This window comes from Protomyctophum parallelum, assembly GCF_964188405.1.
Source record: "Protomyctophum parallelum genome assembly, chromosome: 12".
In the NCBI taxonomy this organism is placed as follows: Eukaryota; Metazoa; Chordata; class Actinopteri; order Myctophiformes; family Myctophidae; genus Protomyctophum; species Protomyctophum parallelum.
In genome coordinates this window covers 13,569,110-13,581,986 of record NC_139712.1, presented here as the reverse complement: position 1 = coordinate 13,581,986, position 12,877 = coordinate 13,569,110, and the positions used below count along the sequence as shown (strand labels likewise).

At 50.6% G+C, this 12,877-nt stretch overlaps 1 protein-coding gene across 1 annotated transcript in view; it reads left to right on the top strand.

The window, feature by feature from the left end:
* The window catches only part of LOC310867530 (transcriptional activator GLI3-like), a gene marked incomplete at its 5' end in the record, with an annotated part of 13,729 nt that extends 1,201 nt beyond the window's left edge, over positions 1-12,528 (top strand). The window contains 6 exon segments of the mRNA XM_083777645.1: positions 62-211; positions 2,192-2,356; positions 2,906-3,193; positions 5,907-6,327; positions 7,499-9,105; positions 9,110-12,528. Of these exon segments, the coding sequence (XP_083633771.1) occupies positions 62-211; positions 2,192-2,356; positions 2,906-3,193; positions 5,907-6,327; positions 7,499-9,105; positions 9,110-10,177 (3,699 nt within the window). The 3' untranslated portion in view covers positions 10,178-12,528.
* Between the last annotated feature and the right edge of the window lie 349 nt (positions 12,529-12,877).

The window sequence follows — 12,877 nt, the reverse complement described above, 5'->3', positions numbered from 1 at the left end:
AGACCAGGACTCTCCTGGTGAGACCAGGACTCACCAGTCTCTCCTGGTCTTTGTCTTTCAGCACATCAACAACGACCACATCCACGGGGAGAAGAAGGAGTTTGTGTGTCGTTGGGACGAGTGTTCCCGGGAACAGAAACCCTTCAAGGCTCAGTACATGTTGGTGGTTCACATGAGGAGACACACCGGGGAGAAACCTCACAAATGTACCGTGAGTACCACCGCACGCATACACACACACACACACACACACACACACACACACACACACACACACACCGGGGAGAAACCACACAAATGTACCGTGAGTATTCCCTGACCCTAACCGTGACCCTAACCGTTGTAACGGTCTGATATTTCTATCACAGTTACTAAAATCACGAGGTAGTAATGATCCTCCTTTAAAGATAAAATTGATAAGTTTCAACCAGGTAGCATGCAATGTAAACCACTGACTCCAACACAGAAATACGTCTGAGATAAATGCAATATAATCTCATTGACAATCAGTTACATAGAAGTCATGACAGGTTAAATATTGTCCGTATATGTCTGAACCGCACGCACCGGGCCTCTCACGCACGCACGCTCTATTGTTACTGTTCGTATCGTCCCATGAAACATCCACGCGTCTCCCTGACGCTCCAACCCCAAATAATAACGTTAATCCAAACGTAGTGATCCCCGAACATAAACAAATCCAACGGTAAACCCACGGTCCTCCAAACGGACAAGCAGCATTCCTCGCTGGGCACAAACAGTCAGACAAACAGAACTCTCACCGGAGCAGATGACGGTGAATATTTTAAGCCATGCTCTTTTAAATGACACTTTAAAATAAATCCTTAGTGAATATTATGTGGCAGTGCTACACCGTGCCCTAACCGTGACCCTAACCGTGACCCTGACGCTACCACAATAGAGCGTCGCAGTCCCGCCCCCTTTCATGACGACGAGAGACCTGGAAATAGTTTCCAATGCATTTTTTCTCACAGACATTTCAAAACTTATTCATTTAAAGACCCTCTAAGCGTCGTACAGAGCCAACAAACACAATATTGTGGACCAAACTAATAATTACAAAGAAGAAAAACAACAAAAAAAGTGTTGTAACCTGCCGTTTTATCCTTCTTTCTAATTATTTGTTCATTTGTTGTCATGATTTGTCACGACAAGAGTTGTCTTTGTCCGCGGCGTAAACGTCTTTAAATAAATACTTTCTGACGGGCGGGTGTCCCGCCTCCTTTCATGACGACGAGAGACCTGGAAAATAATTCCCCGTTCATTTTCATAAAGTATTTATTTAAAGACGTTTACGCCGCGGACAAAGACAACTGGAGTTGTGACAGACAAACAAACACAACAATGACAACAAACACAATGTTTTGGGCCGAACAAATAATTAAATCCCATTGACATATATGGGATTTGCAGTAAGTGATGTCACTTACTGCCGGCAAATCAGAGCACCTGTTTGAGCCAGAAAACGCCAGATCACAGAAAATCTACTGAATGTTAAAAGTTCATGTTTTTTGGGTGCAATTGAGATTAGAAAACCTAAAAAAAACAAGAACAATTCCAAAACCTTTTTTTTTATGTCACAATCCCTTTAAATACTTAATTAAAAGTCTATGAGGAAAATGAACGGTGAATTATTTTCCAGGTCTCTCGTCGTCATGAAAGGGGGCGGGACTGCGCCGCTCTATACATGCTGGCTGAGCCAAGGCCTGCTCTCTCCTAATCATGCCTTAGTTTGGTCCTCCTGGCTGCAGTTTGAGGACTGTTTTGTGTCTCCTACTGCAGTTTGAGGACTGTTTTGTGTCTCCTACTGCAGTTTGAGGACTGTTTTGTGTCTCCTACTGCAGTTTGAGGACTGTTTTGTGTCTCCTACTGCAGTTTGAGGACTGTTATGTGTCTCCTACTGCAGTTTGAGGACTGTGTTATGTGTCTCTGGCTGCAGTTTGAGGACTGTGTTTTGTGTCTCCTACTGCAGTTTGAGGGCTGTGTTTTGTGTCTCCTACTGCAGTTTGAGGGCTGTGTTTTGTGTCTCCTACTGCAGTTTGAGGGCTGTGTTTTGTGTCTCCTGCTGCAGTTTGAGGGCTGTGTTTTGTGTCTCCTACTGCAGTTTGAGGACTGTGTTTTGTGTCTCCTACTGCAGTTTGAGAACTGTGTTTTGTGTCTCCTACTGCAGTTTGAGGGCTGTGCGAAGGCCTACTCTCGCCTGGAGAACCTAAAGACTCACCTCCGCTCTCACACGGGGGAGAAGCCGTACGTCTGCGAGCACGAGGGATGCAACAAGGCCTTCTCCAACGCCTCGGACCGCGCCAAGCACCAGAACCGCACACACTCCAACGAGGTGCACGCACGCACGTGCACACACACACACACACACACACACACACACACACACACACACACACAATATTTCACAAATATTTGGGACATTTTGTGTACACTGCATATTATTATTATTATTATTATTATTATTATTATTATTATTATTATTATTATTATTAACCCATTCTGACCTGAGATCAGATTCTAAAATGTTCTTCTACATCCTGACAGTTTTCTATAAAAAGCTATGTTTCTATGTCAGTCGTTCTTCGATCTTTAAAAAAATAGCAGATCTACAAGCTCATAGCGCGCCACCGAGTGGCGCGCTATGAGCTTGTAGATCTGCTATTTTGCAATAGCTATAAAGCATAACACAGTGCTAACACCAAAAGGGGTTCCCGCCGAGAATGGGTTAAAGTGTCGTTCCCCCTCTGCGTCTCCAGAAGTATTATTATCATCATTATCATTATCATTATCATTATCATTATCATTATCATTATTATTATTATTATTATTATTATTATAATTATGATGATTATTAAAGTGTCGTCCCCCTCTGCGTCTCCAGAAGCCGTACGTGTGTAAGATCCCCGGGTGCACTAAGCGCTACACCGACCCCAGCTCGCTGCGGAAGCACGTGAAGACGGTGCACGGGCCCGAGGCGCACGTCACCAAGAAGCAGCGCGGCGACTACCCGCGGGGGCCCCCCAACCAGGGCCCCGGGGGACCCCGGGGGTCCCCGGGGGGCCAGCAGCCCCCCCTCGGGGGCTACGCGGAGCAGAGGGAGTACAACCACGCTACCTCCAAACAGGACGCCTGTTTACAGGTCAAGTCCATCAAGACAGAGAAACCCATGGTGAGTTTATATCTGTTATTAACTATTACTAACTAACTAACTAACTAACTACTATTACTAACCATCAAGACAGAGACACCGGGGCACAGTTGGTAGTGCTGTCGCCTCACAGCTAGAAGGTCCTGGGTTCGATTCCCGCTCGGGACGCTGTGGGCGCTGGCGGTGTGTTTCCTCCTCCGCGTCATCAGTGCCCATACCCGAAGGCGGGGTTGGCGAAAGGGCCTTTCTGTGTGGAGTTTGCATGTTCTCCCCGTGTCCCCTAGGGTAGGTACCCTCACATGTTCTCCCCGTGTCCCCTAGGGTAGGTACCCTTACATGTTCTCCCCGTGTCCCCTAGGGTAGGTACCCTCACAAAAACATGCAGTAATCCTGGTCTCTAAACTGCCTCCCCCTGGCCAGCCGGGGCGCCTGATGGAGGGGAAAGGAACTGGTTGGAATAACGTGTTCCTTCCACGCGCTACGTCCAACCAGGGAAACTCCCCCTGTCAGGTGTAAAGGAACTAAAGCAACTTGGACACTTAGGCATGAAGGAAGCAGGAGTTCAAGTCCGTTGCTCTCCCCTTGTCCCCCATATATGGGGACTAGGTTGGTGGAGGGTGTGTAGAGCCCAGGATCACATTAGATGATTGACACAGGGGTGAAAAATGGGTTACAAAATCGTGGGATAAAAATTATTAAAAAAAAAAAGACAGAGAAACCCATGGTGAGTTAACTATTAACTATTACTAACTAACTACTATTACTAACCATCAAGACAGAGAGAAACCCATGGTGAGAAGCGTTAATATTCTAAACGAGATGATTGGTTAAGTCAGACATTAGGACCGAACATCCGGTCAGTGAAGAAGGACGTCCTGGCTCTCCTACGGGCGTAATGATGAAGACGTGTGGACTCGTCCTCGGCATCATAAGTGTTAACATCCATACTTGATCACACAGTCTAAATCCCAGTTTCAACCCTCTTCATGTCAGGGTCCATTATTGTATTTATCCGTCATTTATACAGTGATATTGAGTCCTCCTTCTAACCAGTCCATGTCTCTTCTCCTCAACGCTGCCTTCCTGTCTTTCTAAGGACAGTGGGTGATCAGGTGAGACGTTGTTACATCATCAACCATCAGATCCCATCGCAACGCTCCGCTCGCCCAATCACAGCACATCGTGTCTTAAAACCATCAGATCCGCTCCTCCAATCACAGCACATCGTGTGTTAAAACCATCAGATCTGCTCGTCCAATCACAGCACATCATGTTTTTTACCAGTGAACCTCAACTCTTCACTCTCATCACATCATGATGTCATTATTATTCATTTATTTATTGATGATGAGGATGTGGGGCAGCGGTTAAAGTGCTGCCAACTCAGCTCAGCGGAGGCCGGGGGTTCGAATCCACACCGTGGTGCGGTTGGCAAAGGCTGGGGGGCGGAGCCTGTCAGTGGGGAGTGTCTTGCGGGAGCTCTCGAGGCATCTGGTTTGGAAGCCTCTCAGGCGTCTCCCTAGGGAGGTCCCACTGGGAGGAGACCCCTTGGCAAACCAAGGATGAGTTGGAGGGATTCCATCGACTCACTGGCCTTGGAACGCCTCAGGATCCATCATGGAGGAAGTCACTATAATGTTGCTCTGGAGAGGGAAGTCTGGAACACTATGGTGCAGCTGTTGCCCCCGCGACCCGACTACGGATAAGCGGTTGAAGATGGATGGATAATAAAGTGAAGTAAAGTACGAAGGCTCTACATCCTCTCGGTATCGTGTTCTCAGTTCAGCCACTTTGTTAATTAAAGGCAGTACTGTAAAACGCTCATCAATCACACACTTAAAAACAAAGAACGATTTGTCAAACAGAAAAAGGATGATAAGACCTAAAGGTTCTTTCTGTCTTTCGGGAGTTTCCAAGGAAAACAGACGGTGTGTGATTCATCCTGGACGAGCCAATAGGAAGGTCCATGAGCTGTCACATGGTGTTGTCATCCTGGACGTATACCAATAGGAAGGTCCATGAGCTGTCACATGGTGTTGTCATCCTGGACGTACCAATAGGAAGGTCCATGAGCTGTCACATGGTGTTGTCATCCTGGACGTATACCAATAGGAAGGTTCATGAGAGTCACATGGTGTTGTCATCCTGGACGTACCAATAGGAAGGTCCATGAGCTGTCACATGGTGTTGTCATCCTGGACGTATACCAATAGGAAGGTTCATGAGAGTCACATGGTGTTGTCATCCTGGACGTATACCAATAGGAAGGTTCATGAGAGTCACATGGTGTTGTCATCCTGGACGTACCAATAGGAAGGTTCATGAGAGTCACATGGTGAATTAATGAGCATCCATGGTCGTTCACACAGTGGTGTGAACGATTCTTTTTGGTGTGAACGATTCTTTTTGGTGTGAACGATTATGTTTGTTGTGTTCACAGCATGTCCCAAAACGCCTTCCATTGTGTCGTTTTGTAACATATATTTTCAGATTGTAGCACATTGTGTTCGTGAAGTGCATCCTATTGTTCATGTTTCTCATACAGTTTTGTCTTTCCCTCCCTCTCTCCCTCCCTCCCCCTACCTCTCTCCCTCCCCCTACCTCTCTCCCTCTCCCTCTCCCTCTCCCTCTCCCTCTCCCTCTCCCTCTCCCTCTCCCTCCCTCTCTCCCTCTCCCTCTCCCTCCCTCTCTCCCTCTCTCTCCCTCTCCCTCTCTCTCTCCCCCTCCCCCCCAGACGTCTCAGCCAAGCCCTAGCGGTCAGTCTTCATGCAGCAGTGACCAGTCCCCAGTCAGCCTCTATCCCGTCAGCCGTGGAGTCCAGCATGCTGTGATTGGAGGAGGAGGAGGAGGAGGGGAGGGGCTAGCGGAGGAGGAGGAGGAGGATGACGAAGACTACGGAGGAGGAGGAGAGGAGGAAGAGGAGGAGGATGAGGAGGAGGAGGAGGGGGAGGAGCCCTCGCCCCTCATCATGGACTCTACGGTCTCCACGGCGACGCTGACCCTGGCGGCGCGGCGGCGCGGCGCTCTGGGCCGCCCGCCGCGCTGGATGGAGACCCTGAAGATGGAGAGGCTGAGGCAGGTCAACGGGGGGCCGCAGCCCCCCGGGCCAACGCCCCCCAAAACCTCCACCCTGCTGCCCTGCATCCTGGCCAAGGGTAAGACCCCAAACCCCCCAAAACCCCCCACGCCCCCCAAACCCCCCAAAACCTCCACCCTGCTGCCCTGCATCCTGGCCAAGGGAAAGACCCCAAACCCCCTAAAACCTCCACCCTGCTGCCCTGCATCCTGGCCAAGGGTAAGACCCCAAACCCCCCAAAACCCCCCACGCCCCCCAAACCCCCCAAAACCTCCACCCTGCTGCCCTGCATCCTGGCCAAGGGTAAGCCCCCAAACCCCCCAAAACCTCCACCCTGCTGCCCTGCATCCTGGCCAAGGGTAAGACCCCAAACCCCCCAAAACCCCCCTAAACCCCAAACCCCCCAAAACCTCCACCCTGCTGCCCTGCATCCTGGCCAAGGGTAAGACCCCAAACCCTCTAAACCCCCCTAAACCTCCACCCTGCTGCCCTGCATCCTGGCCAAGGGTAAGACCCCAAACCCCCTAAACCCCCCTAAACCTCCACCCTGCTGCCCTGCATCCTGGCCAAGGGTAAGACCCCAAACCCTCTAAACCCCCCTAAACCTCCACCCTGCTGCCCTGCATCCTGGCCAAGGGTAAGACCCCAAACCCCAAAACCTGACAGAGACCAACGATATGGAATAAAACTCTTACATTTTACGGGTTAAGACATATCGATAATTTGAGCCGTACAGATTACATTACTATTATTATTATTATTATTATTATTGTTATTATCTCCACCAGGCCGAAGGCACGGGGAGAGAGTATGTTTTGCACTCCGTCCGTCCGTCCGTCCGTCCGTGTGTGAACCGCTAATCTCCAGCACCGTTAATCTGCTCGATGCCAAATGTGATCACCTGTCATGTGATCAAGACGGGTTTGTTTGATTTCTCATAATCCACCCTCATTGGCTACGATTGGCTTCTAAACCTTTCAGGAGTAGGCCCGCTTTGTACCCGTTTTGTACAAATCGCCACAACTCCTCAACGCAGCGTCCGATTGCGGTGGAACTGTGCATGCATATTCCCACTATAGGCTTTGGAAGAAATGCCACTTGACAGTTTTCAAATCACCCTCATGGTGGCGCTATACAACAGGCCAAGCCGCGTCACACACACACACACACACACACACACACACACACACACACACAACACACACTCCTATCCTCCTGGTTCTTATTCTAACTCGTCTCTCTCCCTACAGGGACCAGCCTGGGCCGGTCCTGGGGGGCCCCTCCCCCTCTCCCTCTCCCTCCTGAAGGGGGCAGCACTGAGCTGACGGTGCTCAGCAGCCTCCTCCTGCTGCGCGAGCGGCGCGACAGCAGCGGCAGCAACGCTAGCTCCGCCTACCTGAGCAGCAGCCGCCGCTCCTCGGGCATCTCGCCGTGCTTCTCCTCGCGCCGCTCCAGCCAGGCGTCCAATCAGGGAGGAGGGGGGGGAGGAGGGGGAGGAGGAGGGGTCGAAGGCCACGCCCACTATAACCACGCCCACCACCGCCGCCTGCACAACCTGAGCTCCAGCGACTCGTACGACCCGATCTCCACCGACGCCTCACGGCGCTCCAGCGAGGCCAGCCAGTGCGGGGGGGGCGGGGTCACGGCGGGGGGGTTGGGAGGAGGAGGAGGAGGGGGGGGCTGGGGCGGTGGAGGAGGGGGAGGGGCCGGGGGAGGGGCCGGGGCGTTCGGCTCCCGGGGGATGCTCAACCTCACGCCGGCGCAGCACTACGCGCTGAAGGCGCGCTACGCGGCGGCCACCGGCGGGCCCCCGCCCACCCCGCTGCCAAATATGGTCACGGCGACGAAGACCCCCCCCCGCATGGAGGTCCTGATGGACGAGGAGCTGTCGCTGCCCCCGCTGGTACGGCCGCGCCGCTGCAGCGACGGCAGCGCCGCCAACGCGGCGGGGGGCTACGCCACCAGGAGGAGGGTCTTCTACCCCGGGGAGGGGCCGGGGGGGGGGCCCGCGGCGGACCGGAGGAGGGCCAGCGACCCGGTGAGGACCGCCGGCCACCTGGGCCACCACGCCCCCTGGGCCCCGCCCGGGGCCGCGGTGCAGCGCTACAACAGCCTCAACGACCTCCACCCTCTGCCTCCTCTGTCCACCAGGGGGCAGCAGCAGCGCCCCCCGGTGGCCTTCAGCCTGCAGAACTACATGACACGCCCCACAGAGAGAGGGGGAGGGGCCTCCATCATGGAGCACTCGCCTCTGTCGGTCGCCGTCGGGGGCGACGACGAGGACATGATGCTGCCCGACGACCTGATCCAGTACCTGCGCTGCTCCTCCCAGCACCAGGAGCATCAGTCCTCCCAGCACCAGGAGCTTCAGTCCTCCCAGCACCAGGAGCATCAGTCCTCCCAGCACCAGGAGCATCAGTCCTCCCAGCACCAGGAGCTTCAGGGGCTCCAGGAGGAGGAAGGCTTCTACCACCTCCGGGCCCAGGGAGGAGGAGGAGGAGGATGCGAGGACGTCGGGGGGCTGTTCCCCCCCGGGCAGCAGGGGGGCAGCAGAGAGCTGTTCCCCCCCGGGCAGCAGGGGGGCAGCAGAGAGCTGCCCATCCAGTGGAACGAGGTGAGCTCCGGGAGCGGTGGTGGTGCCCCCCCTCTTCCCCCTCCTCCCCCCTCCCCCCCCCGCGCTGCGCGGAGGAGGAGGAGGGGGGCGGTGGCCGTCGGGCGCGGCCGCCGTGCCTTTCGGCAGGTTCGGGAACATGGTGGTGCAGCAGCAGGGGGCCTTCCCGCCCCTCCCCCTCCTCCCACTCCGGGAGGACTTCCAGACGTGCCACGGCGTCAACGGCGGCGTGAAGCTGGAGGACTGTGACGCTAACGCTAACGCTAACCCCTCCTGCATGGAGACAAGACGCAGCAGGCTGCCAGACTTCTCCCACATCGGCACGGGGCCTCCTCCTCCTCCTCATCCTCCTCAGGGCTACGGGGGCCAGCAGAACTCCCACAATGCACCTCCGAGTCACAGCAGTACCTCCTCTCGCCACACGGGGGCCGACCTGCTCCTCGGCAGGGCTCCGGGGGTCCCCGGCGGTCCCCTCCTCTTCTCCCAGGGCGGTCGTCACGGCCACGCTCCCCACCAGGCCCTCCAGCCCGCCCCTTGCCCACCCGAGGCGGCCGGCAGTAGCGGCGGCTACTACAGGACTCCGGCTAGGAGTCAGCGCTACCTCCTCGGTCAGCAGGAGAGGCCCGGCGGCGTCGGTGACGCCATCGCAGAGATCGGCCTCGGTCAGACCGCCTGCTTCCCCCAGACCGCCACCGCCGCGCTGAAGACGGAGGCCTCGGAGGAGCAGAGCTTCGGCTTTGAGCCTCCAGGAGGAGCGAACAACTCCACCAAGACCTCCTCCTCCTCCTCATCCTCCTCCTCGTTCCCCAGCCTGGAGGAGCAGCAGTGCCTCCTGCTGGACTCCATGGCCGTAGAGGAGGAGGAGTCCGCGGGGGGAATCCTGCTCTCATCCGGCTCGGAGGACCACCAGGGGCGAGTCCTGCTCTCATCATCCGGCTCAGAGGACCACCGGGTGAGCAGCACAGTGGAGGTGGTGAGCCTGGACTTTGGGGCCATGCTGGTGGAGGACCAGGGCTACGAGCGGGGCTACGGCCTGGGGGAGGACCAGGGCTACGGGCGGGGCTACGGCCTGGGGGAGGAGGACCAGGCCTACGGGCGGGGCTACGGCCTGGTGGAGGACCAAGGCAGCCTGCTGTCGGGGGCCATCAGTCCCTCCGTCTTCCAGGGTCTGTCCACCAGGACGTCGTCTAGGCTGACCACGCCCCGCGGAGGCTCCGCCTCCTTCCCGCCGGGACACAACAACATGGCCGTCGGAGACATGAGCTCGCTGCTGAGCACGCTGGCGGAGGAGAGCAAGTTCCTGGCTGCCATGCAGTAGCACCTCTCTCTCTCTCTCTCTCTCTCTCTCTCTCTCTCCTCCCAAATGAAAACGTCTTAAAAGGAAGAGTAAAAACTCTGGTGTATGTGAAGAAAAATAAAGCGACGGATCCAAAAGGAAAACACTTAAGAAGATGTGATGTGTGTGATGTACGTTAAAATACGTGTTCAACAAGGAAGAGGTTAAAAATGCCAAACAGATTTCTTTTCTACAAAAAAAAAAAAGTGTCATCCGGGTTAAGAGGGAAAAAAAGAGCGAAAAAAGGGATGTCTAAAACATGTATAAATAGTTATGTTCCATTTTGGGAATGAAGGCTGTTTTTTGGAAGCCCTTCATTTTTTTGTATTACTATGTGACGGTGAGCGAAAACAAACCTCACTGCTTTGAAACAGTATTCTGTGTATTTGTCACCGTTTTATTATTTTCTTTGCTGTACACACTGTTGGTATAAAATAAACGCATGTATTTGAGGTCCAACATAAACACTGTCTTTTATAAGTGCATATTTAGACGATATGTTTAATCGGTACTAGTCGCTACCAAAGCGACCTCGCATTCCATTCTCACTGCAGCCGGTGAGAAAATGTGTGAGTTTAGCGACATATCTTTATTACACCATAGTTTCTTGTTTTTTTTGTTTTTTTATGAGCGATATTATCGTCATTTTCTTTTTGTACGTTATATTTTTGTATTGTTTAGGCGACTCTAAATCTTAATGTGCTTCTATCAAAGTCTTATCAAAGTCTTATCAAAGTCTTACCAAGTAGTGTGTTTGTTAATTGAGTATACAGTATTATGGTATTGTCCTCTGTATAAAAAAATTAAATACAAATAAACATTAAAATAAAAAAGGACCACACTGAAAAGTCTTAGAAAAGTCTTAGAATTCGCCATAAACACTAGGGCTCTATTGTCCTCCCTGCTAAAGGCATTATAAACTACATGCTAAAGCCATTATCCCTACAATACTTTTTTTTTCTTTTTTAACTTTTTTGAAAGTCATTTTGTAATAGTTCAACCACCCGATCTACATCTACACGTTGTGAGCTTGTAGATCGGCTGTTTGAACTATTCAAAAATGTTTAACAAAATAGTAAAAGATAATAAAGAAAAAAAGGCCTATAGTTTAGGGATAAGGGGTTTAGCAGTAGTTTAAGGATAAGGGGTTTAGCAGTAGTTTAAGATAAGGGCTTTAGCAGTAGTTTAAGGATAAGAGGTTTAGCAGTAGTTTAAGGATAAGAGGTTTAGCAGTAGTTTAAGATAAGGGCTTTAGCATGGACGAGGATAGAGCCTGTAGTATTCTGGTTAAATTCACATAAGCAACACTTAGCGTTCTAGTGGATATCTAAATGGATACATTTAGTTGTAGTGGTAACTTAACAAGGTACTCGCAGACCTGTGTACATAACAATGTGGTTTTTATATTCTGTGTAAGGGAAAAAAAAGAAAATGAAATAAATCTGATTATTATTTCAGATTGCACGGTCGTTCGGAGGTGGTGATGTGAAACGGACGTAAAAAGGGTCCCATATGGTGCTTTATGTAATGTATCTACAAATAGATATTCCAATGGTTCATGCGCTTTGTTTTTATACATATTATCTGTTACTCTCATGATGATGATGATGGTATGAAATGTTATTTGTTTTGTTTTGTTTTGTTTAGGAAATCCGTTTAATTTCCTCCAAAGCTCTTACAGATTGTGTACCGACTGCCACAAAGTATTGCCGTGACTTTGTCAACAGTGTTAGCGTTAGCATTGCCTTGTTTTGCGGTCCCGCGTAACTCACTGCGACGCACAGAACTTTGAATAGTTTACCTAAATGAGGTACAAAACAATATCGTATTGAATAGTTTACCTAAATGAGGTACAAAACAATATCGTATTGAATAGTTTACCTAAATGAGGTACAAAACAATATCGTATTGAATAGTTTATCTAAATGAGGTACAAAACAATATCGTATTGAATAGTTTATCTAAATGAGGTACAAAACAATATCGTATTGAATAGTTTACCTAAATGAGGTACAAAACAATATCGTATTGAATAGTTTACCTAAATGAGGTACAGAACAATATCGTATTGAATAGTTTACCTAAATGAGGTACAAAAAATATCGTATTGTTATTTTTATTTTGTTGTTGTTTTTGGTACTTTTGTCATTTTTGCTAGCTGTGCTTCAAAAGGTTTTTTTTTTTTTTAAACAAAAAGTAGAACTCATTTCCTTTTGAAAGGGAAGGAAATGAAGGTGGAGGAATGTGCCTTATGTCTGCCTGTCTGTCGGAGGGGGAAAAAGAGAAAGATCACTGCCAATCTTCCATCGTTAACTGTAAAAGAAATATATAATAATAATTCAAAAAAATAAAAGAAAAATCATGTTAAGTGTCTTGTGAGGCCTGAAAGGGAAGGGGGGGGGGGGGGGGGGGGTGGGGGGTAATCACAGAACATTTATATAAAGCAATGAATGGAAATTAAAACCGGATCGACAGAAAGCATCCTATACCTTGTTTTTTCATGTTATATTTGCCCCTCTTATATATAAATATATAAATAAATATAATTCTATGTAAATACCTTTAGTCTTTCTGTAGACTTAGCAGAGAGGGTTCCACGGGGCTCTGGTCGTCGAGGCCTTTGCTCTTTTATAACTGACTACGACATGTTTGTATGGTTTTAATAATAAAAAAAAGAAAAAT